Here is a 25,895-nt window from a genome sequence, read left to right as displayed (position 1 = left end):
CTTCTATTGCTTTGACCTTCTCCGAATTGGCCTCGATCCCCCGATGCGATACGAGGAAGCTCAGCAGCTTGCCGGAAGGGAAACCAAACACACACTTCTCCGGGTTGAGCCGCAGGTCCACCTGGCGCAGGTTGGTGAAGGTCTCCAGGTCCAGAATGAGGGTTCTTGCTTCCCGAGATTTTACCACGATGTCATCGACATAGGCTTGTGCGTTCCTCCCTAGCTGCTAGCCCAGGGCGATGTGCATCAACCGCTGGAAGGTCGCCCATGTGTTGCCTAGTCCGAACGGCATGGAGGTGTAGCAGTATACCCCTCACGGGATCAAGAAGGCCATCTTCTCCATGTACTCCACTGCCATCTTGATCTGGTGGTAGCCCGAGAACGCGTCTAGGAAGCATAGCAGGTCGCACTCGGCGGTGGAGTCGACGATCTGGCCGATGCGCGGGAGCAGGAATGGGTCTTGGGGGCAGGCTTTGTTGAGGTTGGTGAAGTCGACACACATGTGTTCCTTTATGCCCTTCTTAGGGACGACGACGGGGTTTGCCAGCCATTCTGGGTATCGTACCTCACGAATGTCACCCGCTGCTTCTAGCTTGCGAGTTTCTTGGACGATGAAGGCCTGCTTCTCTGTGGATTGCCGCCGCGCCTTCTGCTTCACGGGGCGCACATTGGGGCACACCCTTAAATGATGCTCAATTACCCCCTGGGGACTCCCACCAGCTGCTTGGGCTCCCAGGCGAATACCTCCTTGTTCGTGCAGAAGAACTTTACCAATGCCTCCTCTTTGCCCGGGTCGAGGTTGGCGCCTATGGTGAAGGTGGCTCCCAAGCACCCATCTTCCTCGACCGGGACTTGCTTCATTTTGTCCCGATCTTGAGTAAACAACTGCTTCTTCTTCGCCGGTGCGGCCTCCTTAACCCCAGGGGCGGCTTCGTCCGCCGGGCGCGCTGCCACTGCGACCCTGAAGGCGAGCTTGAGGGCCGCCAGTGCCTCCTTGGTGTCTCCAGCCACAGTGAGGATGCCGCTGCTACCCGACATCTTCATGAGGTTGTAGGCCGGATGGGTCGCTACCATGAACTGAGCTAATGCAGGGTACCCGAGGATGGCGTTGTACGGTAGGTCAATGCGGGAGATGTCGAAGTCGATCAGCTCGGTGCGGTAGTTGTCCCGGGTACCGAAGGTGATCGGAAGGCGTATTTGCCCCAGGGGGCTGGTGGACCCGTGGCCGACCCCAGAGAAAGGCTTGGTGGGGCGGAGCCGGCCATACGGTACGTGAAGCAAGCCGAAAGCTTCCACGGAGAGCACGTTGAGGCCTGCTCCGCCATTGATGAGTGTCTTGGTCATGGCGACGTGACAGATGGTGGGCGTGCAAAGCATTGGAGCGCGCCTGAGCCGGCAGTGGTAGCGGGGTGATCCCCTAAGTCGAAGGTGAGGTCGGCCTTGGACGCCGCCCATCCTGGAGGGGCTCCCTGCCGTACAGATGCGGTGCCGATCTGGCGGAAGAACTGCTTGACGTGGCGGTCCGTGGGTGGCGCTTCGAGCCGCCGAGGAGGGCCGCGACGGCGACAGGCGCCGGTGCCGCGTAGCACACGACGAAAAGGCCGCGCGGCTCTTCCCAAGAAGCCATGGCGGATCCTGGCAGGTTGAGCAACCAAGCGCGTGGCGCGCCAGCGAGGGCCATGGGGAACCAACTAGCCATGACCTTGTTGTTGCCTCCCGCATCCAGGACGGCCTCCTCGTAAGACAGCATGGAGGTCGACGGATCCGTCGCGCCATCAAAGCGAGGCGGCATCTCCGGCCTGAACTTGGCGGCCACCGCACCTGTCGTAAGGCGGGGGTGAAGGCCCTGAGCCCCCCTGGCGCCGTCATGGTCGCCCGTTGATCCAGTCGGTGGAGCAGTGCCGGCCATGGGGACCGAACGGGGAAGTGGAGCCGGCGGAGGAGTGGAACTTCAGCACACCCCTACTAGGCACGCCAAATGTCAGATTCTGGGTTCCGGCAAACCCTTGAGGTTCGAACACTGGGGTGCACACGAAGATCTCTCTCTCTCTAGCTCGCCCTCGCAACGATCTCAAAGCCTAACTCGCCGAACCCGGGGAACAAGAGACATGAGGGTTTATACTGGTTCGGGCCACCGTTGTGGTGTAATACCCTACTCCAGTGTGGTGTGGTGGATTGCCTTGTAGGTTGATGATGAACAGTACAGGGGAAGAACAGCCTCCTGAGGAGAGGTGTTCTTGAGCTTGGTGAGCTTGTATGTGCAAGGGTGGTCTCGATCTCCCCCCTCTTGCTAAGGTGCTGGCTAGTCCTATTTATATAGGCCCTGGTCCTCTTCCCAAATATTAGGCGGGAAGGGATCCCACAATGGCCAGTTTGAAGGGGGACAGCTAGTACAAGTTATCCTGACAAAAGCCGGTCTTCGCCTAGCAAAGACTCTGGCGGTGACGCCATTGTGGGCTTCGCGGTGACCTCCATCATGCCGTCCTGCTGGGCTTGGTCTCGTTGCACCAATATGGAAACCTTTTCCTGATGCCTCAAGACTCCTCGCCTGGGCTTGCCCCTTTAGCACAAAGAGGCAACGAGTACTCTGTGCCCACTAGCGCCCGCCTGGGCTTGCCCCTTTAGCACAAAGAGGCAACGAGTACTCTGTGCCCACTAGCGCCCGCCTGGCCTTGGCCCCTCACGAGGGTCTTGAATGGTTGCTGATGAAGATGGGCCGTACCGGGCCACTGGTGGAGCCACGCTCTGGGCCGCATGTAGGCAAGTCTGGGTACCCCCGTTCCCAGGACGCCGACAATGAACTTTGAGTTTATGATCAGATCTATCTTTTTATATCCATGAAAGTATTTGAGTTTCTTTGATCTCTTTTATGCATGATCTCTTATAGCCTCGTATTTCTTCTCTGATATTTGGGTTTTGTTTGGCCAACTTCATCTATTTATCTTGCAATGGGAAGAAGTGCCCGGTAGTGGGTTCGATCTTACGGTGCTTGATCCCAGTGACGGAAAGGGAACCGACACGTATGTATCGTTGCTACTAAGGATAAAAAAGATGGGATGTATATCTACCGCCATAGATAAACTAATCTCGTCTACATCATGTCATCGTTCTTATTGCATTACTCCGTTTTCCATGAACTTAATACACTAGATGCATGCTGGATAGCGGTCGATGTGTGGAGTAATAGTAGTAGATGCAGGCAGGAGTCGGTCTACTAATCTTGGACGTGATGACTATGTAATGATCATTGCCTGGATATCGTCACAAGTATTTGAGGTTCTATAAATTGCCCAATAGTAATTTGTTTACCCACCGTTTGCTATTTTTCTCGAGAGAAGCCACTAGTGAAACCTACGGCCCCCGGGTCTTCTTTCTCATATATTTGCCTTTGCGATCTACTTTTTATTTTCTTTTATTTTCAAATCTATTAAACCAAAACCCCAAAAATACTTTGTTGCACTTTATTTTATTTGCGATGTATTATCTATCACAAATTTATCTCCCGTCCACGCATCGTTTCTGGCGCCGTTACCCGAAAGGGATTGATAACCCCTTTAACATGTTGGGTTGCGAGGTGTTGTTATTTGTGTGCAGGGGCTATTTACGTTGTATTGCTTGGTTCTCCTATTGGTTTGATAACCTTGGTTTCATATCTGAGGGAAATACCTATCGCCGTTGTGCTGCATCATCCCTTCCTCTTTGGGGAAATACCGACGTAGCTTCAAGCGACATCAAGTACCGGGGGGGTTACCGGAAACCCCGGGGGGGGATAATGGGCCTTATGGGCTATAAGAGGGGAGCACACCAGCCCACAAGGGGTTGCGTGCCCCCCTTTAGGCAGGAGGCCGAATTGGAGAAGGAAGAGGGGGTTCGCCCCCCATTTCCTTCCTCCCTTCCCTCTTCCCTTTTCCTCTCCAGTGAAATAAGGAAGGGGGGCGAACTGGGATAGGACCCCAAGTAGGATTCCTCCTACTTGGGGCGCCCCATGGCTGCTCCCCTCCCCCTCCCACCTATATATACGTGGGGAGGGGGTGCCTAGAACAACAATCATTAGCCGTGTGCGGTGCCCCCCTCCACAGTTTACGCCTCCGGTCATATCTTCGTAGTGCTTAGGCAAAGCCCTGCGTGGATCACTTCACCATCACTGTCACCACGCCATTGTGCTGACGGAACTCATCTTCTTCCTCAACACCTTTGCTGGATCAAGAGGATGAGGGATGTCATCAAGCTGAACGTATGCAGAACTCGGAGGTGCCGTACGTTCGGTGCTTGATCGGTCGGATCTAGAAGAAGTTCGACTACATCAACCGCGTTGTAAAACACTTCCGCTTTCTGTCTACGAGGGTACATGCACTACAAAAAAAAGACACATCCGTGACATTTTGGGCCGAACGGAATTGTTCTCTGTCATACTTATGACATTTCTGTGACAATAATTCTGACAAAACCCGGTATCATCATAGATGTGGTGGGGTCCTACTTGTATGACAAAAAATCATGACAGAAAATGGGCTTTTCGTCCTGGGCGGGCCGGAGATGCAGCTGCATGACATTCTTTGGGCCGTCCATGACAGAAAAAACCACGGTAGAAGCGAGGGCAAGGAAAATATCGGGGAGCTCCCGGTTACGGTGGCTGGTCGGGGGCCAAGCGATGCGCGTTTCTCTCATATGTACAGCGTGTGTGCGAGGCGTTGCGCTCTAACTGAACCCGAGCAAGGCATTGGGCTCTAACTGAACCTGAGTGATTGCACTGCAGACTATGTGTTACTAAACCCGAGCGATCGATCGATGGCTGTTAACTGAACCCAATCGAGCGATTCCTTCACTACTGCTGCTAACTGAAGCCGATCGATGTTGCCTCTGGATGAATAGTGAGTGTTGTTGGGGGGTTTGGATGAACAGTTCCCCGTGGGGGTTGGATGAACAGGAACCCGTGGTAGTAGAGGCGGTTGCCGCTGGATGAACAGTACCCCGATCGATCGAGCCGGTGGATGAACAGGAGCCCATGGAGGGATGGATGAACAGGAGCCCCTGGAGGGCTGGTTGAACAGTAGCCCGTGGAGGGCTGGTTGAACAGTAGCCGGTGGTGGGCTGGATGAACAGTAGCCCGTGGAGGGATGATTGAACAGGACCCCGTGGAGAGGGCTGGTTGAACAGTAGCCGGTGGAGGCTGGATGAACAGGAGCCCGTGGATGAATAGTCGCAGGTGGAGGCTGGAGGAGGTCGACGGTGGATGAACAGTAGCCCGTGGAGGCTGGAGGAGGTCGACGGTGGAGATGAACAGTATCCCGTGGAGTCCCGTTTTGCGGTACGCCACACCCATCCCGATGAACAGGACCCCTGTTTCTACCGTAGCGCTCCAACACAAGTCTGTTTCCTCCGTTTTACGGTACGCCACACCCCTCCCGATCAACAGGACCCCGTATCCACTGTAGGAGGTCCGTTTCCTCCGTTTTGTGGTACGCCAGACCCCTCCCGATGAACAGGATCCTGTTTCGACCGTGGCCGGTCGAACACAAGGCCGTTTCCTCCGTTCTACGGTACGCCAGGCCTCGTTTCCATCCCCTGTTCCGTCCAAGCCGGTTGGCTCCCGATGAACACGACGACGATGCAGTTTCTCCGTTCTGACCCAGCCATGTACACGAGCCCTGGCCGTACGTATGCACGAGTAGGCATTCGAGACCCCGCCCGTATGTACGTACGTGTCCGTATTTACTTTCTTGCACCCTGGCCGATGTACGTACGTGTGCATGCTACGTGCGCGCCTCTACTACCACACGTGCCCTTCCTTGCACGGCCACGGTTCATCGCTGCAGCCTACTAACAGACTGATTGACCAGTATGTACGTACACGTTCGCGACCAGAATGACAGCGCTACGTACGCTTTGACCAGGTGGGTCCCGACTGTCAGGCACTTCCTTGCGTGCGAAGATGTAGCTGTGGGTCCCAGCAGTCAGGGGGCGAATCATTTTTTTGCCCGTATTATGGACGCACTTCCTTGTGTGTGAAGATGTAGCTGGTGGGTCCCAGTAGTCAGGGGCGAATCATTTTTTTGCCCGTAATATGGACGCACTACTTGCGTGCAAAGATGTAGCTGGTGGGTCCCAGCAGTCAGGGGGAAACCTTTTTTCACGAAATACGGTGGCCCGTCCGGTGGGTCCCTACTGTCAGGTGGAGGAATAATTATTTCCGTGTAATAAGGAGGCACTTCCTTGCTGCGGCCGTGGACCCAGCTATCAGCCTCTCCACGTACAGTACTCTTCCGATGGAAGTCGGCGTTGACCACATTGACCACGCCGTGCCGAGAGCACCAAGGCGGTGGACGACGGTGAGGCCTAGGAAGGGGACGACACATAACCGGGGAAGACGTGGAAGTGGATGCCCACACGGAGAGGAGTACGAGGGTTCACTGGTTTGGCTGCGGTGTGAGGATGCCATTGCCGCAGGGCCTGGCCAGCGGTGGGAGTAGTAGGGGCTGTGAGGCCTCCGCGGCAGCACAGCCGGCCACGGGAGGCAGGAGCAGGCGGCATGACCGGCACTGCTTTGGGAGGCTGGAGCAAGAATACCAAAGGTTGAAGAAGCACGACGGTCGTTGGATGGACATCGTACTGTCACTGCAGCTAGAATCATTTATATTGACTAAGTTGACAAAGCCCTCGGTACGCGTCAACTTAGTAGGCCCACAGGTCAGCCTCCGAAACGGTGCGCCCCAGATGTCAGGGGGAGGAATCATTTTTTGGGCGGGTGAAGCTAGAATATCCGAGATTGAAGAAGAAGCACGACATCCGTTGGATGGACATCCAACGGCCACTGTTGCTAGAACCGTGTGTTGACTATAAGTTGATAAAGCCTTGCATACACGTCAACTTTTTTTGAGGGGACGCGTCAACTTAGCAGGCCCACAAGTGTGTGGCAGAGAACTTATAGCCCATTTGAGATTTGTAAGAATGTACAACCCATTTTTGAATTCTAATAAAATTTACTACAACCCATTTACAGTTTGTTAAAAGTACAACCCATTTTCTAGCTAGGACAATGATTGATAATTTCAACGAAATGTTAAAAACAGAATTCAATAAAATTTCCCACATTTTGATGCGATCACGAAATTTCTAGTCAGATTAAATACAATTTCAATATAACGAAACATTGCACACGCAACAATTAATGAAATTAAAATTTTCAAAATCCGAAAATAATATTTTATAAACTAATTACATGTTTGGTGCATTGTTTTGTAGTTATAGCCCAGTTTTTATAATTACATCCCATTTATTATTTCTTAAAGCCCATTTTCTTGTTAAGCCTAATGCATCCCTCCTAGGAAAGATTTGTAGCCCAGCGGGGCGGAGAATAACAAGTTGACCTTGCCTGGGTATTCCTAAAAAAAGTATAGCTGGGCTAGCCATTTTCAGCTTGAAAAAAATTAATATCTGGGCTGGATATCTAGCCTGGGCTAGACGGGCCGCAGCCTGCCCAGTTAATACCCTGCTCTCCACTGAACATCAACGAAAACATCACTCAAGAAAAAGTATGCAGTGCTCACACCCCAAAAACACAAATACTGCTCGAGCTGCTTGGTCCCAGCTGTCAGCCGCTCCTTGTGCAATTCTCTTGTTTATTGACTACATAGGTTGAGAATGGTGTGGGACCGTGATGTCAGGAAACCAGGAGGAAGCAAAAAATATAGCTGTACATAATAAGGAGGCACTTGCGTACATACGACTATGACCCTAGTGGGTCCCTACTGTCATCCAGTCAAAATAAAGTCATATCCTGAATCCTCATGTTCGTTGACCATGTTGACAATGCTCGGCACCACGGCGAGAGCAACAGCTCGAAGGACGACGGAGAGGGCCTCGCGGGCCCTACGGATGGTCTGATACAGCGCCCGCTGCTTATTCAGGAAGACAAGATCATCGTACACCTATGAGCACGTTCGAGAGACTGAGATGGCATGAAACGGTAAGGCCGCGCTTGGGAGCTCTGGTTTATTTCACACCTGTATTAAGATACAAGTGTAATTTACTCTTCATTTGAAACAACGCGTAAAATACAAGCATAATGAAACCGAGGGCCTGAGGTCTGTAACGAAAACCGGCGAGTTACACGTGTAATTTGAGAGACCAGTGTATATTTTACTAGTCAAAATCGACCAACCAAACACTTCGCCCGAGACCATCTGCTTTTATTTACAAGCGTCAGTTTTATAAGCGGTTTTGGTTGGAAAACGACAATCCAATCACGACCTAAGATGATGAGTTGGTTGGAAGATCATATGGTTTCACCTCTAACCTACCCGAGTTGTCGTATAGGCTATGAATGAAACATAAGACAATGACCTTCTTAAGCACAGAAACAACAGAAGAGTATGATCTTCTTAATATGCAAATCACATGCATTAGCTCAACATGCAAAACAATATGAAGCATTATTCTCAGGAGGCATGGTGAACAGCTCGTGATGCCGAATGCCACAACGTTCCAAGCTCAACTTTGCAATCAAACTCACAAGGCCTGGCATTACATAGACAACATTCAGAACAAACTCTTAAAATACCTTACATAAGTCAACATTCATGTGACTATGCATCTTAGCAGAGTAAATATTTACTTCTGAACTGAAGACAGGAATAGGAAAAAACGATCGACGTTGCTCATAGCAATGGGTGTCCCACTCAAAAATATCAAATGCATGTCTTCTGGCTAACATCAATGAGCAAAATTTGACAAGGTTTTCCAATTCAAATATATTAAACTAATGTCTTCTTGCTAACATCAATGATTAAACTTTGACAAGCTTTTCCCATTCAAAATATGTAATGCCTATGATTGTGGAACGGGCAGGGTTTGTCATCAGTTTGTCATCTGATAGTCCGGTGGCCTAAGGTGACGACGAATGATTAGAGAACCATTCGATGTATTGTGCATTATGAAGTATTATGGAGGACACGAACCATATGAACATTTTGTGCAGTTCCACTAAAATCAAGCTGACATCCTTGTGGATTTCTTATTTATATGCTACAAGAAAACAAAGACACATCAGCACACACATGAATATAGGCCCCAGTGTCAACCAACCAATTGGTGGACTAACAAACTGAAAGTACGCTAAACAGATTACCATACCCAGATGCCCCATCATTGTTGCTTGGAATGACATTGACAGACTTGGAGTCCTGTCATGGCTTCTTGTACTTGTTTCGGCACTTTTTGCCCATGCACTCCACGTGTTGTAGAGTTGCCTATGCTCTCTGCAGACTAGTCATGTCACCGGCATCTACTAATACTCTGTAAAGCTTCTCGATCATTCCTTCTATAATGTAGCGCAAACTGTGACTGCTTCTTTCTGCAAAGTGGTAAAACCAACTGGACCCACTAATGCAGCAGTTTGCCTTAGACACATTGGCTCCTTTTGCGCAGTTCAACTAAAATCAAAGTCGGAATAAAACCGAGCTTTAATTTTGATATCCCTGCAAGCAACAATAGGTATAAGGGAAACAATTACTAAGAAATAATGATTGATGACTTGTACTCCCAGAAGAAAAACATCTACTGATCTACCTTATCTTAATGGGAAAAAAGCAGGAGAGTAGCAATTCTCCATCGGTGTGATTCATTCATATTAACTGAGATATTGTCTTAACAATGCCTTGTTTCAACATGTATAAAGAACGACAAAGCAAAAAAGTACCATTCCTAAAACAATGCGACTAATTCATTTTAACTGAGACATTATCTTAACAATACCTTGGTTAAACATGTAGAAATAATTACAAAGCAGGATAGTACCATTTGTAAAACACTGTAACTGATATATAATAACAGAGACATTATCTGAACAATACATTTCTTAAACATGTACTCCGGCCGATCCCTAACAGAAATGGTACTCCAGCCGATCCCTAACAAGTGTTGCAGTTTTGAACTAAGATTCAGTAGTTAATTCTGAGGAAAGTCGGTACTGAAAGTCGGTACTGACCTTTCAAGACCAAAATTTGAAACAAGTCGTGAGGAAGACCTAAAAGAGATCTCAACACATATATGGAAATCCGATCTACAATAGCAACAAGTTGAATAGATATCCCTGTTTTAACAGAGGCAAAAAAGGAATCAATTACTAGCCAATAAAGGAGGATGAAACATGCGGCCACAAATATGGTAATCCCGCCAATCCCTAACAAGTGTTGCAGTTTTGAACTAATATTCAGTAGTTAATTCCGAGAGTGGCATTACTTAATTTTACCAGCGGCATTAGATTAACAAAAAGCATAAACAGTTCCAGGGGAGAGTTGGCGCAACAACACCATGTGCTTCCATCTACTTATAAAGGGGGTGATGCAGAGTTTTGTTGTAACAAAGAAACAAGCATCATGTCTGGGTTGGAACAATTTTTGCCCACTCAATGGTAAAAGACAACATTTCAATAGCTTCAATTCAACATTTATCCAAAATAGTACCAATACAAGTAGCACAACATCTCAAAGCACACTGCAGCATCATGTGGATGAAAGTCGGTACTGACCTTTCTTGACCAAGATTTGAAACAACTCGCGTGGAGGACTTGAAGAAATCCCAACACATATATGAAAATCCATCATTTCCTTTTGTGTAGTTCCACCAAAATTAAGCAAAGTCACCGGTGTGCCATTCAAGTTGAACTGCACAAAACACTCTTAAAACGTAAGTGTTTCGCGTAGCGAAGCAAAATGTCGCAATAGAAACAAGTTGAATAGATATCCCTGTTTTAACAGAGGCAAAAAAGGAATCAATTACTGGCAAAATAAAGGAGGATGAAACATGCGGCCACAAAAATAGTAATTCCGCCAATCCCTAACAAGTGTTGCAGTTTTGAACTAAGATTTAGTAGTTAATTCTGAGAGTGGCATTGCTTAATTTTACCAGCGACATTAGATTAACAAAAAGCATAAACAGTTCCAGGGGAGAGTGGGCGCATCAACACCATGTGCTTCCATCTACTTATAAAGGGGTGATGCAGAGTTTGTTGTAACAAAGCAACAAGCATCATGTCTGGGTTGGTACCATTTTTGTTCACTATTTAATGGGAAAAGGTAGCAATACAATAGCTTCAATTCAACATTTATTTAAAACTGTACCAATACAAGTAGCACAACATCTCAAAGCACACTGCACAATCATGTAGATAAAGGCCTGTACTGACCTTTCATGAGACAACCAACATAAAATACGAATCTACCTACACGAATAGGAAATCCAACCTCGTTTTGTGCAGTTGCACTGAAATCAAGCAAAGTTGTCGGTGTGACATTTAAGTTTGCTATAGCAACAAGTTGAATAGATATCCCTGTTTTAACAGAGGCAAACAAGGAAACAATTACTGGCCAATAAAGGAGGATGAAACATGCGGCCACAAAAAGAAGCATCTACCTTATCTTGATGGAAAACAAAGTATATGACAGTAGCATTTTTAAAATGGTTGCATTGATTCATATTAACAGAGAAATTCTCTTAAAACAGTTCAACAGCTAATTCTAAGAGTGGCATTGCTTAATTTTACCAGCGGCATTAGATTAAGAAAAAGCATGCAGTTCCAGGGGAGAGTGGGCGCAACAACACCCTGTGCTTCCATCTACTTATAAAGGGGGTGATGCAGAGTTTGTTGTAACAAAGCAACAAGCATCATGTCTGGGTTGGTACCTTTTTTGTTCACTACTTAATGGGAAAAGAGAGCAATACAATAGCTTTAATTCAACATTTATTTAAAACAGTACCAATACAAGTAGCACAACATCTCAAAACACACTGCACGATCATGTGGATGAAGGCAAGTACCAACCTGTCATGACGCACACAAGATCGCCTATGAATCTGCCAACACGAATGGGAAATCCAATCTTGTTTTGTGCAGTTGCACTGAAATCAAGCAAAGTCACCAGTGTGACATTTAAGCTTGCTATAGCAACAAGTTGAATAGATATCCCTGTTTTAACAGAGGCAAAAAAGGAAACAATTACTGGCCAATAAAGGAGGATGAAACAAACGGCAACAAAAATAAGCATCTAACTTATCTTGATGGAAAACAAAGTAGGATAGTAGCATTTCTAAAATGGTTGTATTGATTCATATTATCAGAGACATTCTCTTAAAACAACATTCGTTAAGAATGTAATTTACTTTTAACAGTGGCATTACTTCAATTTTCCAGCAGCATTCTTAGATTAACAATAGCAAAATAGTTGTATGGGACATGGGACATGGGACATGCCAGCACCACATATGTCCACACGTATAAATGGGTGATGCAGAGTATGGAGCCAAGCAACATATCTGCGTTGGTCCCATATTTGTTCTCTTTGAACCTTTTCCTATGTGAGGGCAGCAAATCTAGTCCTGCACAAACTACCCGACCCCCCAGTTTATTTCCCTTTTCAACAAAGAGATCGGTTCCTTATAGATGTGTGTACTGGGTTACCCCCTTTTTCCCTTTTGACCAACAAAGCGGCTGGATAGCCAGTCTATACTACTTTCCCCCCTCTTTTCCTCATTGAACCACGTCCTAGATTCCTGCTCCACCCCACCGCACCCTTCTTTCCTGTTTGAACCAAGACCTAGATTCGACTACAGAATCGAAAAAGATCCGCATGCAGCTAGAGCAATGACGGTTTCAAAGAAACTTATACCTTAGGGTCGTCAGGATGTGGCAAGGCGTGCGACGGGAGGCCGGATCTGCCCACACTACATACGGCAGCGAGGAAGAAGGGGTCGGTGGCCCTCCCGCATAGGTGTTGGGTGAAAGAGAACAGCGCAACCGGTAGTGGATGGCCTCCCTCGCTGAAGGCGGTAGAGTGAACGCTGCACCTCCTCCCCTTCCCGGTGCGACGAGATCCGGGCGCCTCCTTCACCAGCTGTGAGGGGGGAGAGAGAGACAGAGGCCAACGCAGTCTTGTTTAGATCTAGTGAAGAGGGTGACTGGGTGAGAGACTGAATATAGCAAACCCTAGCAAAGGAACACTGAGCCTCCAACGCGTATATATATGTAGTGCGGCGAGAGTGTGGAGAGTGCAAACTCTAGCAAACAAGCGTTGAGGCTCCAACATATATAGTACTACATATATACTGTAGTATGGAATGAGCTCCGGTGCCTTAACTGCACCAGCTTTTGGCTGTATGACAGGTGGGCCAGGGCCCACCTTTCATAAACACAAAGGCAGGTGCACTAAGTCAATGAAGCTGCGTCCATATAGTACTCGTGTATACTACTAATATATAGTGGAGTGGTTTTCTTATTCTCTCCATAACAATCATTTTAAATTATGTAAGTACAAAACGAAACTCTTAATTTAACGTACCAGTGAAGAATGAACTAACGATCCACGCGTCCTGGTCGCACTTCCTGTCTGGGGCGTGCGGTACACTACCCTCTCTTAAGTGAACAACCACACATGCGCCAAATTATCGGAAACGTGTGAGAGTGTGTACAAATAAAGAATTTTAATTTCAATTATTGGAAAGGTTTGATAGTATGTACAATTTGCCCTCTCTCAATAATTATGGTTTGTTGTCTTCGGCCTAAACTTGGTCAAACTTTACAAAGTTTGACTTCAGTCAAATCTAATATGCGGAGTAAATAAAAATGGAGGGCTACTATGTCCATTCGGGTTTTTAGTACACACCATTGTTTTAGTCAAAGTTAATAGGTGGACAAATAAAATTACAGGGGAGCTGAAGACAAAGTTGTGAGAAGGCTTAGAAATCAATACAAAACTTATGCTCATAGTACCAACATCGACCCTTCTTTGAGGAAACATTTGGTTCATAGCCAATTGTGTGATAAAATTACACTAGCGTGAAAGACGACTGCGTCTCCAACGCAACCAAGGTGAACTGATGAAGGATATCATCTTTGTGGGTAACAAGCAAAGATCACTGATGGAACACAACTTGTTTTCGTCAAAAATCAATCTGCTTCACCAGCCGATGCAACCATGAGGCGCAACCATGAGCATCGATAGGTCATCGTGGTGATGCATCATCCATTTGGCATCAAGTTTGGGTGAGGCACCTATGAAGTTTGACAAATCCTCATTGTGGTCTGTTTCTTCTCATTAATCAAGCTCGAGGAAGGAAGAACCACATGGCAGAGGACAGTGAGGCGGAACAACAATGGCCATCCAATTTTGTGCAGTTCCACTAAAATTGAGGAAGACATGCCCGGGTATGGAGATATGCATCGCTGTTTGCAAAAATATAAAAAAGGGATATAACGTTGTTACTTTGTTTTGGCAGTGGTACAAGATTAACAACGACATCCGAATTGTCAATAAGAATTAATCAAAAGTACACCAACAAACAGAAGCATCATGATTATCTTGATGGGAACTAAACCAGGATACGTGAGAAAAAAGCATTTCTTCATTTAACAAGTATAGTATTAGATTAGCAGCAGCAATAGGAGCATATGGACAATGACCGCACAACCACCAGGTACTTCTTGTCGAAACAACATGTATACCTCCACCGAGGCATAAATCAGGACAACTTTTCGAGTGGCATTTCCTTTATAATAGTAGGTGATGTTGGACCAGCCGATGAACCCTAGCTACTATACATGGGGAGCTGGGGAGTACTCGCATAGAAGAAAACCCGCATGCAGCGACCTGGGGAGCTGGACGAGTACAAGAAGTTATACCTCAGGTGGGCGAGATGTCGTTTAGGTGGGCGAGCGGGATCTGCCCACACGACGGCAGCGAACAAGGGCGCGGAGGACCTTCGTCCGCGCCAGTGCCGGCTCCAAGAGGACGGTGCGCATCGGCTTCCTCCATCACCGATGGCGACAATGTCAACGCTGCACCTCATCACCTCCCGTAGCGGACGGGATTCGGCCAGATCTGTGACCACCGGTGAGGAGAGACATAGAGTAGACACTGTCATCTTGTTTTGATATGGAGAGGGTGAGAGAGCGATACGCGAGAAACCCTATCAAACAAGAGGCTATACAGTGGAGTAAAAAAATCTCTCCATAGAAGTGGTTTTAAATAGAATACGCGTGTTCCCGGAAAAAATAAACGAAAACTGGCGGACAATTTTTTGACGTACCAAGAAAGAAAGGCCGATCAAAAACACGCCCCCGCTTCCAGGTCGTGAGAGTCGTCGCGCACACACACATAGACATAGACATGCATCCGAGGATGGCTGGGTAAAACTGAATACAGATGGTTCCTTCTTGCCAGAGAAAGGAACTGCTGGTACAGGCATGATACTGGGGTGCTATAATTTCTCTTCATGTAGAAGCTTGTGTTATTGCGTGAATGCACGGGAAGCAGAATTGTTGGCCATCAAAGAGGGTTTGTCGCTCGCATTGCAATGGAGTAATCTTTTTTTTGACCCACACACCGTAGAACAATCGTTCTACGGTAAATTATATTAATATAATAAAGTACATGGGGAGTCTAAGCTCCAAATATGAATACCGAGACCGACTGCCTTGAAGCTACAAATATGGTGAGGATTAGGAATGAAGATCTTGATAGATCTCGGTTTGGTTTTTTGGTGCGTGAGACTAGATCGCTCATTGCACTCTGAAATACTTGTATTGCTCATGTTTGACGAAACAACAACATTGTCAGTCATGCTTTAGCTCATTATGGTAGGACTAGTGGTTGTATCACTGTTTGGCTAGGTTTAGGCCCTGATGGCATTGTCGAACTTTGTAACTCTGAGTGTAGCATGCCTACGTGAGTAATACAAGTTTGTTCCCGCAAAAAAATAGACATGCATATCCGTGTTTACGTAAAATTCCATCTCCATCTCCAATCATATTTGTCCAATTGGCACATTATTTACGTTGTTAATTATATAAGCAACAATATTAACGTACATCATCTCTTGTTTGCAGGCGTCCGGACCGCTGCCACACCCACTCCTGACCAACCCAAACCCTCTTCATCACCCGTGCGTGCTTCCCGCCCGAAACGATCAGTGTCGCATTCATGCCCGGCCAGAGCGGACATGACCTCTCACTGGCGCTGGCATTGAAGCGGCGCGCCGGCCGAGAGAGCGTCGCCCGCGCCGCTTCTCGGTGCACGCGACTGCTCCGTGTTCAAAGGTCGCAATAGCCGGCCACAACATGCATGTAAAAAGTTCTTGGGAGTCTGTGCTATAACTAGCTGTCCTCCCCCAACTTGTCAATCTCTTCCAGTAGTGCTAGTACTCCATGGCATGATCCATCAACAAGCTGGCGGGAAAGTTACCGTATACTCAGTTAGCGGTGAGTGGCATGCCAAGCGACCGTGTGGGGTCGAGCTGTGGAGGAGGGTGAGACACGAACGCGGCAGACGTGACTTAAATGTTGGTTTTTCTCGATGGCGCGATCCAACGAAACAAAATGTTGGTTTCCCTCCGTTTCCATTTTTTCTCTGAAAAACAGAAACTTTCCACTCCATTTTCATTCCTACTCCAAGGTTGCCCCGTTACAACATTCCATTAAATACAAAGGAAAACTAACACGCATGCTGATGCATCTCAATGATTCACAGATCATAGCCAATATTTACTTCACAACTAAAGACAAAAGTTGTGAGAGCGTGTACAAAAGAAAAACTACTGATGGGGTCACTATGACTTAAACCCTTAAACCCTGAACAGGATTTAATTTCCTGGCTACGTAGAACCTGTCGAAGGAAAGATGGCTGGCACCCTCAGATCATACGATGCTTCTGTGCAGTTCCACTAAAATCGAGCTGAGCATCCCTGGTGGCAAAGATATTGAAGAAGTGTGATTAGAATAATAGTTCTGGCACTAGTTCACGAGACATAAATTCATCACAAATAGAAGCCGATAGAAGTAGAGAAAGATCGACATGGAGATGGAGCTACATGGGGAGCTGCGGCAGTGGAGCAAGCCGGCTCCAAAAGGAAGATGTACTACCTGGGACGTCGGGCTGTAGCTAGAAGGGCGGTTGGGACGCGGCATCAGCCCATACCGCGGGGACCCCCGATTGGGACGCACCGACTGTGGGTTTTCTCCCTCGCCGATGTCGACCACGTCTACGCAGAACATTGTTCCCTTCCCCCAGCGGCGGGATCAGGCCGGATATGTGACCAGCGGTGTGGCCACCGTCATTCTATGCTTGTGAAGAGAGCAAACCAAGCAAGCAAGCTTGTAGCTTAGGCTCCTGCTAGTGTATATAACTATATATAGTGGTTTTCTTTTTCTCTCCATATCAACCATTTTATATTGTGTACGTGTCATTGAAGAGTGAAATGATGGTTGCTTCTTCCGACTAACTTACTATGTGATTTGACTGCTCCTTAGTGGCCCCTACACGTACTCCCCCTACGTGTATGACCATTCCTGAGTCTCACTTGTACTTATCTCTATTTTCTTGCATGACACGTGAGGAGATAGGATGCGCATAGAGGAATTTTGTTACTGCACGTTGTTACATAGTACTGTACTACTAGTACCTACTCCCTCCTTCCGGTTCACTATGGGTACTCCCTCCGTCCTAGCTTATTGGTCCCCTTTGTACTCAATTCATGGGCTCGTTTTCCTCAAGAAATTGTCTTTACCAACGTATTAATATCGGGAATGCATGCGTGAACAACGAATGATTAAACCTTGCATGCAACGTTTTGACAAAGCATTGACTTATGAACATGTGAATGTAAGGGACTCCAACCTCATGCATGCATGCAACAGTCACACGTACACATGGACGCAAAAAACGCGCGCGACGCCCTAATGATGCATGTCCGAGGACATGAAGGAACACACACGGTCACGCTCAAGTGCTCAACCTACACGTGCATGCACACACATACTCAGCCAGGGTGAGCTAGTGATCGTATAAACATCGGAAAATGTATATATTGAGCGCAATGAGCGTATTATGAAGTCCACTGACCATATTTTTACAAATATACAGTGACAGACAGTGTATTTATCTCATTTGAAATTAAGCCATATTAACTGGAAAGGAGGCAGTATGGATTAGCATTACTTTGTTGTGTCCCGTCAACTTGCCAAACGAGGAGAAGCTTGCAGGATGGGAGAAGCTTGCGCGCGGTGGCTCACAGGACAAGGAGAAACTTTTGACTAATGCAAGCTCTCCCTCGCTCAGGCAGTGGACGTGCAACGGTTAATTCAGTGTCAGATTGCCAGAAGCATACACTATACTAGTACTAGTATTATTGTTCGACTTCCTGAAGAGGGGAACAACCAAGCGCAAAGTTTACTAGTACTAGTAATACTACTATAGAGGTATGTACTATACTATACTAGGAACCGGATGGAGGAGCTCTACACTCTTATTATATTTTAAAAATGTGATAAAGCAATCTTCAACACATTTGGTTCTCTTCGAGGGTTCTCGCATGTGATAATGGAAGTTGATTGCATGGAACACTCGCCACAATTCTCGCTTAATTCTGGCTCAGATCCTTTTACAAATAGGAGCGCTCGGTAATATTTCCTCTTTTTTGTTATTCAGCATGTAAACAGGTCAGCAAACCTTGCGGCGCATCTTTGTGCGAACTGTGCTTGCTGCACTTTGAATGTGGCCGAGAGCTGGCTTGATGAAACACCTCGCTTTCTTCTTCTTTTTTTGCGGGGTACCTTGCTTCCTAGTGACCAGTCTCTTGGCCGATCGTCCTAAGAATGCTTATATATGAATAAAGCTCTCTCATTTACCCGCAAAAAAGATTAAGCCATATTAACCGGAAAGGAGGGAGTATGGACTAGCACTACTTTTTGATGTGTCACGTCAACTTGTAGAATGAGGAGAAGTTTGCAGGACAAGGTGAAGTTCATTAATACCTTTTGACTAATGCAACCTAACCTCGCCCAGGCGGTGGACATGCAGCAGTTCATTCGGTGTCAGATTGCCACAGACATACACTATAGTACCCAACATGCAGAGTACCATCATTGTTCGACTTCAAGAAGAGGCGAAGAGCCAAGCGCAAGGTTTATAGTTGTATGAGTAGTACTACTACTAGAACCGCATGGTGGAGCGTCTGTACTCTTATTTTATTTTAATCTCTAATAAAGTACACATTTGTAGTGTTAAAAAACATCAAACATGTAATGATGATATCGACCAACCATGCTCGAATATATCTTGGCCTCCATGCAAGCCCATTTGTGTGTTCTCGCTCCTCGTCTCTCTCAAGGAACGGCCGGTTGGCCATTTTGCGGTCAATTGAGATCGGTTTGCTCACACTCCGGTCCACATGCCAGTGATATGCCAAGAGGAAGTGCATTGACTGGCTGGCCATACGCGTACTTGGTTTTGCACCTTCATGCCATGCTTGGAATGGTTGTATTTCAATACGGAGGCATATAACTTACACATGTAAGTTACTGGCCGCTGTGCAAATTCCAGCCTGAATTGAAACGACGGGTGCAGGTGTGTATTTTTTACAAGTGTATTCAAAAGAGAAACGGCGATCCAAACAGGGCCTCATACTACTCCTCCCTCCATCACAATTTACAGGGCACGCTTCATTCTAATGCATTTCTCTCCATGCATTTCCACCACCAGAGAGACTTTAGAGCATATTGATGGTTGCTTCTTCCGAGCAACTTACAGTGGGAAAGGCGGGGCTTATGATTTTACTGCTCATTACTGCTTACTATTAGTGCGGCGCAACAACCGGGCTGAGTCTCCCATGCGGTTGTGCACTACTCCATCCGTTTTTAAATATGCTACGGAGTATTTGTCTTTCTTGAGATTTCAACGAGTGACTACTGTGGCACCCCGGCTCAGAGCAACCGGTTTACCCTGCATTGCCAGCCCAGAGATCAAGTCTTCTGGCAACACACAACAACATGGCATAGGAACAACCACTTTATTGATGCTAGCGGATTACATAAGTCTGATATTACATCGAGATACGAGGCCAAGCGGCACACTCGGTGCGGCTGAACCGTATGTACATTATTTAATGAACATTACGAGGGCCTCGATCACACGAACTACACGACAGCGGAAGAACGATGAAGTGGAACTCCATACACAGGGACACCGACGTGGACATGGCCTAGATGCGAGATGTGCTCCGATGCGAACCGACTTGCCTGAAAGCTGGCATGACACGCCAGGTCAGTACAATGAATGTACTTGCAAGCTCACAACAAACATAAGCACGATGACAAACAATATCATGACAATTAATCAGGTTAATGCAATGCAAGAAAAACTAGTAATGCGGTGAAACCAACATGTGCACCGAGTCTCACAGACTCGCTTACCAGACGAGTTACCTCGTAACCAAACGGTGATCATACCTAGGTCACAACTGACACCAATCACTCATGGTACAACTCATGAGTTCATGAATCATCACGAAACCAGAGCTAACAACAATTATTTAGGTTGCAAGATTAATTATAAAAGTTGATCCATGGTGTGACTTACTTCCGAGCTATACCCATAACCGAGGACGCGACTATTGATAGATTAAATACACTCTGCAGATGTAGTGCACTTTACCCACACCGCGGAACCCATGGCCTCGCACTCCCATTCGGGTGGACCAACGGTGTTCCGACGAAACCCTCCTGTCGGTGTCAAAACCGGCGGATCTCGGGTAGGGGGTCCTGAACTGTGCGTCTAGGCGGATGGTAACAGGAGGCAGGGGATATGAAGTTTTACCCAGGTCCGGTCCCTCTTGATGGAGGTAAAACCCTACGTCCTGCTTGATTAATATTGATGATATGGGTAGTACAAGAGTAGATCTACCACGAGACCAGAGAGGCTAAACCCTAGAAGCTAGCCTATGGTATGATTGTGTGTTGTCCTATGCACTAAAACCCTCCGGTTTATATAGACACTGGAGAGGGCTAGGGTTACACAAGGTCGGTTACAAAGGAGGAGATATGCATATCTGTATTACCTAGCTTGCCTTCCATGCCAAGTAGAGTCCCATCCGGACACGAGATGAAGTCTTCAATCTTGTATCTTCATAGTCTAACAGTCCGGCCAAAGAATATAGTCCGGCTGTCTGGAGACCCCCTAATCCAGGACTCCCTCAGTAGCCCTTGAACCAGGCTTCAATGACGATGAGTCCGGCGCGCAGTATTGTCTTCGGCATTGCAAGGCGGGTTCCTCCTCCGAATACATCACAGAAGAATTTGAATACAAGGATAGTGTCCGACCCTGCAAAATAAGTTCCACATACCACCGTAGAGAGAATAATATTTCCACAAATCTAATTTGCTGACTTGTTTTGGCAACACGACCTTATGCCATGGCCCGGTGATTATTCGAACTGTTTCCTTTAACTAGCCCCGCATATAACGCGAGGCAGTTTTTTGACACGTCTTGTCAAAGCAGAGATCGTGTCCCCTTATCACGGGATTCCCATCAATACGGGAGTGGGTAACCCAACCGCGCCATCGATTCCGGCACTTGGGGGATAAGCGAGTTTTACCAGGCTAGTGGGGGCGCATAGTTTCGGCCGCCCACATAAAGGGATAAGGATTTACCTTTTCATCCACGCCTTCTTCCTCCTTTGCTCATCCACTTTCGCACACTCGAGCTCTAGCGCCCAAGTCCGCATTTCCCACCTCGACCTTCTCCAACCATGTCCGGAGCGGGAGGTAGGTGGATGGTCTCCTCCGTCACGGAGGGACACATCAAGAAGCTGAGGAGAGCCGGAAACCTGCCCGACAACATCGCGCAACGGCTCCCAGATGAGGGGCAGCTCATCCCCACCCCCAGGCCCCATGAGAGGGTAGTGTTCCTTACCCACTTCCTTCGCAGACTGGGATTCCCTCTCCACCCATTCGTCCGGGGGCTCATGTTCTACTACGGCCTGGATTTCCATGATCTGGCCCCGAACTTCATCCTCAAAATCTCGGCGTTTATCGTCGTTTGCGAGGCCTTCCTCCGCATCAAGCCCCACTTCGGCTTATGGCTGAAGACCTTCAACGTCAAGCAGAAGGTAGTGAGCGGCCGCCAGGCGGAGTGCGGAGGCGCCATGGTGGGCAAGATGCCCAACGTCACATGGCTCGATGGCTCCTTCGTGGAGACCATAAAGGGGTGGCAATCGGGGTGGTTCTACATCACCGAGCCACGTGACCCTAAATGGGCAGCGGCCCCCGAGTTCCGATCTGGCTTCCCCACGCGGCTCACCTCCTGGCAAGAGAAGGGCCTGTCCTGGGGTAGTTCGGGAGAGCTGACCGGACTCCAAACATGTATTCAAAACATGGTGAACAAGAAGCTCCAACTCGTCAACGTAGTCCAGGTCATGCTCATCCGCCGGATCCTCCCATGCCAACAACGGGCTTTCAACTTGTGGGAGTTCGACCAAGCCCACACCGAACTCTGAAGAGGCTCTTCGACACAACTCACGAAGAAGCCTGGAAGGTGCTATTCAAGAGTGCCGAGGTTCCCCCTCCCACTACCGAGGACCGCGGATTCTGCGCGAAGCGCCAAGCCAGCGCAGTAAGTTGTTTTACTTCTCACAGGATACTTGTTTTTCATAGCTTGACTCTATGCGGGATCTAAGCTCCCGTACCTTTGACAGGACTGGCAGGAGACGGCAGGACAGATCGACTGTCCGGCTCCTTTACCCGAAGGCCCAGCAGACGCTCTCCTGGCGAAGATGCTGACTCCGGCTCCTTACACGGTGCCGGAGAAGACCAAGAAGGCCAAGGGAACCTGAAAGAGTTCCCGACGCCAGACGTCATCGGACTCACCGTCCGATGACTCTGCGGCACACTCCTCCCCCGAAGACGAGGAGGAAGAAGAAGAAGCTCCCGCTCCAGGCGGGGAAGACAAGAAAAGGAAGGCCGCCCCAACTGGGGGGAAAAGGGTCCAAGAAGGGAAGGACTCTCCTTCCGGACAGTTCCACCGCAGCTGCCGAAGGCGAAGACGAGTGGTTGCCCAGGGCCAAGCCCCTGGGGAGGTCATAAGTATTCGGATACCAGAGTAACTCATAGCATTCCTTTGTCGCACTGCTTTCCCTAACGCCGAATATGATTATGCAGGCCGCCACGAGCCCGTATCGATGTATCGTCGGACGGCTCCCTGGGCTCGTCGGATATGGATAGCGATCCATTTCCGACCGCCACCTCCCCTTGCCCTGCGGACGACGCCGAGGTATTGTCTCAAGAGGCACCGGGTCGAGGGGAGACAGTCCCGGAGGCGTCTCAAGGCGAGCTTCCGGACTCTGGGAGGAGAGGGGACAAGGCCCTTGAGGGCTCCGAGTTCGGCCCCTCAGCCGAACACCGCGCTGGAACCTCCAGTGGTTCCGGACTCGGGCAGGCGGCCTCCTTCCAAGAGGGCCGAGATGTCTGTGCTGGCGACCTCTGTCCATCCAGAGGCGCCGGACAATCTACTGGGAGCGCTTCGCAGCGCTTCCATCGACGAGGAGCACCGTACTATTATGAGTGCGGTGGTCCAGAAGGTTCAGTCCGCCAAGAGTGGATTGACTGAAGCCTGTGCCAGCCTTCTAATAGGCTTTGAGGTAAGTGTTTAAAATATAGGAAAAATATTACCGCATAGCCAGTAGCCCCTGATGCTCTGTTCGGTGTTCACAAAGAAAAGCCAAACAGAGGATCAAACAACATCGCAGGAGTCTAATATAAGTATGTCAATATGCATATGCAGGCTTCGCCGCTAGCATCTGCCGCACTGACTGCGGAGGTCGCCGCACTGAAGTAGGACCTTAAAGTGTCCAAGGACGAGCTCGGCCTTGCCAAGAGGCAGCTCGAGGAGAACAAAGGTAAGTAATACCTAGTTTATGGATATGTATAAAAAGAATGCGATTGCAAAATGACAGGATCATCATGAATTTTCCAGGGGCCACGACCGAAGTGGCGACCCTAAGGCAAGCGATGTCCGAGGCCGAAGATAAAGCGGTCAAGGAGCGCACCGAGCGGGAAAGGCAAGAGGCTCGGGTGGGCGAGGTGCAGCAAGAGCTTCAGGCTCTCGTGACGAAGCACGAGGCGTTGGAGCTTGACTCGAAGATGCGAGAGTCTGAGCTTGCCACGGCCCTCGAGAGCGCAAAAAGTGCCAAGGCCGAAGCCCAAAAGGCCCTCCAGGAGATTGGCGCGATGAAGAAAATAGTGGCGGGTAAGGCATTCTATATGCAAAGTAAGCATGTGAAAGTAAATTACCTATTACTTACCCGAATCCGGATCTCTCCAGGAGCATTCGCAGATTTGCCCCGCAGCGTGTCGGATGCCGCACAATTTTACCAGGCCGAGGAGGGAAGCTCAACAGAGAAGCTGTTCTGGTCTTAGTATACTGGGACCGAACACCCGGTGCCTATGAGCGACCAGCTGAAGCAGTTGGTCGAGCTACACAAAGCGGCCGAACTGGCCATGAAGGGCTTTATAGTCCGGCTGTGGCCTGGCGACGCCCTTCCGAACAGCTACTTCGGCCTGGTGAGGCGGCTTGTGGACGCCTGCCCACGGCTGGAGGTCGTCAAGCGGTCTGTCTGCATCAAAGGTGCACGCCGGGCTTTCGCCTACGTGAAGGTGCAATGTGCCAAGCTAGACGTCGTGAAGCTGATCAAGGAGGGACCGCCGCAGGGCAAGGAGCATCGCACCCCCGAAATTTATTATGAGGGTGTCCTGAAGGGTGCCTGTCTTGTAGCGGACGAATGTTCAAAGGATGTAATATTTGAGTAAACTTGCTCGTGTGATCCTGTATGATGAAAACTTGTTTCATATGCGCTATGCAACGCTTGTTTGAATTTAAAATATTACCGTCTGTTTGGCTGTTTATCCAATCTGAGAGATGGCTAGTCCTCGGCTTCTGCCCCCATGCCGCGAGTGCTGGGGTGTTCGGGATAAACCTGAGCACTCTTGTTCCCATTTTTGGGTCCTTCGAGGGAGGTGCTCAGCACAGCGAACAAGGCAACCGGACTAATAATGCTTTATCACTCTCACTTAGCCATAGAATTCTATAATTTTAAATTTCGGCGAAGCCCCTGGTATTCGGAAGGCCGAATTTGGGGCGCAATACACGCCTTTAAGCCGGACAGGACCGGCTCCTTGCTCTAATCGGCATAAGTCTTTAGGGACTCGAAACCTCGCCGAACAGCGACCAGTCTCTTGCCTTATCATGACAGTCAGTTTTAGCTTTCTCTACTGAGGTGCTTAGCCCAGCAGAACCGGGGCACAATCGCAGTAGTTCTCCTAGCGCTACCTTAGCCGATAGAGCGGAACGTAAGGTACCAAAACATAGGAGCCGGGCAAACCCAACATTTGACCAAAGACATGATTCAGAGCTGATGCATATATTACTATAAGTTCGGGGTGCCGCACTTGTGAAAGTGTTCGAACTTCTCACACCATATTGTGGGGTACTTAAGCCCCTTGTGTGTTGGCCGTACCAAAGTGTACGGTTGCAAGGCGTCATTAATGAACATATATATATATATAATAAGAATGCAATAATAGTTGTAATGTTATGCGTTGTTTATTCAAAGAGGTGCGTTAAAGCAGGATGATACAGATAGTGCGATAAGCAAAAAGTAGGACTATGTCCCTTCCAAGGGCAAGCTGAGGAATAGTATTAAAGCAAATATTTCACTCGTTATCGTAATCCACCTGGGAGTTCCGTGGCGTGACGTAGCTTTCTGCCTCTCTTGGTTGCTGCATCATGTGTTTGGCAATCATGCTGCCGGACAAGGTTTCCAGAGATAAAAGTCCTGAAAGAGAAAAATAACAAAGCGCGAAGCCCCTGGTGCGGTTTAGGCCGCGTCTTGGAGCGTGCCGTAGTTGTGCCCCCTCCCCACCTGTGCCCATGGTATTTTTAATGCGTAACTATGTACGCGTGGCACGAATTTCACCGTTTGGCTTGGGCCGGGGTGGGGGCCGCATTGCTATGCGAGCTCAGACCGTGCCAGGCGGTCTAGTTGCCGATTACTCCGAGCGCGTTTGAAGGTGGCCG

At 48.4% G+C, this 25,895-nt stretch overlaps 1 protein-coding gene across 1 annotated transcript; it reads right to left on the bottom strand.

Annotated features, from left to right (window-relative positions):
- Positions 1–313: 313 nt before the first annotated feature.
- Positions 314–1,344, bottom strand: LOC147990274 (uncharacterized). Its single transcript, XM_087537807.1, has 2 exons — positions 745–1,344; positions 314–649 (listed from the first exon to the last, which is right to left on the bottom strand). The coding sequence occupies exons 1-2, from the start codon at positions 1,342–1,344 to the stop codon at positions 314–316; spliced, it is 936 nt and encodes a 311-aa protein (XP_087393933.1).
- Between the last annotated feature and the right edge of the window lie 24,551 nt (positions 1,345–25,895).

This window comes from Triticum urartu, chromosome 1A, assembly GCF_056163025.1.
Source record: "Triticum urartu cultivar PI428250 chromosome 1A, HENAU_Tu73, whole genome shotgun sequence".
In the NCBI taxonomy this organism is placed as follows: domain Eukaryota; kingdom Viridiplantae; phylum Streptophyta; class Magnoliopsida; order Poales; family Poaceae; genus Triticum; species Triticum urartu.
Note: the sequence above shows the minus strand (reverse complement) of the source record. Positions and strands in the feature narration are given on the sequence as shown.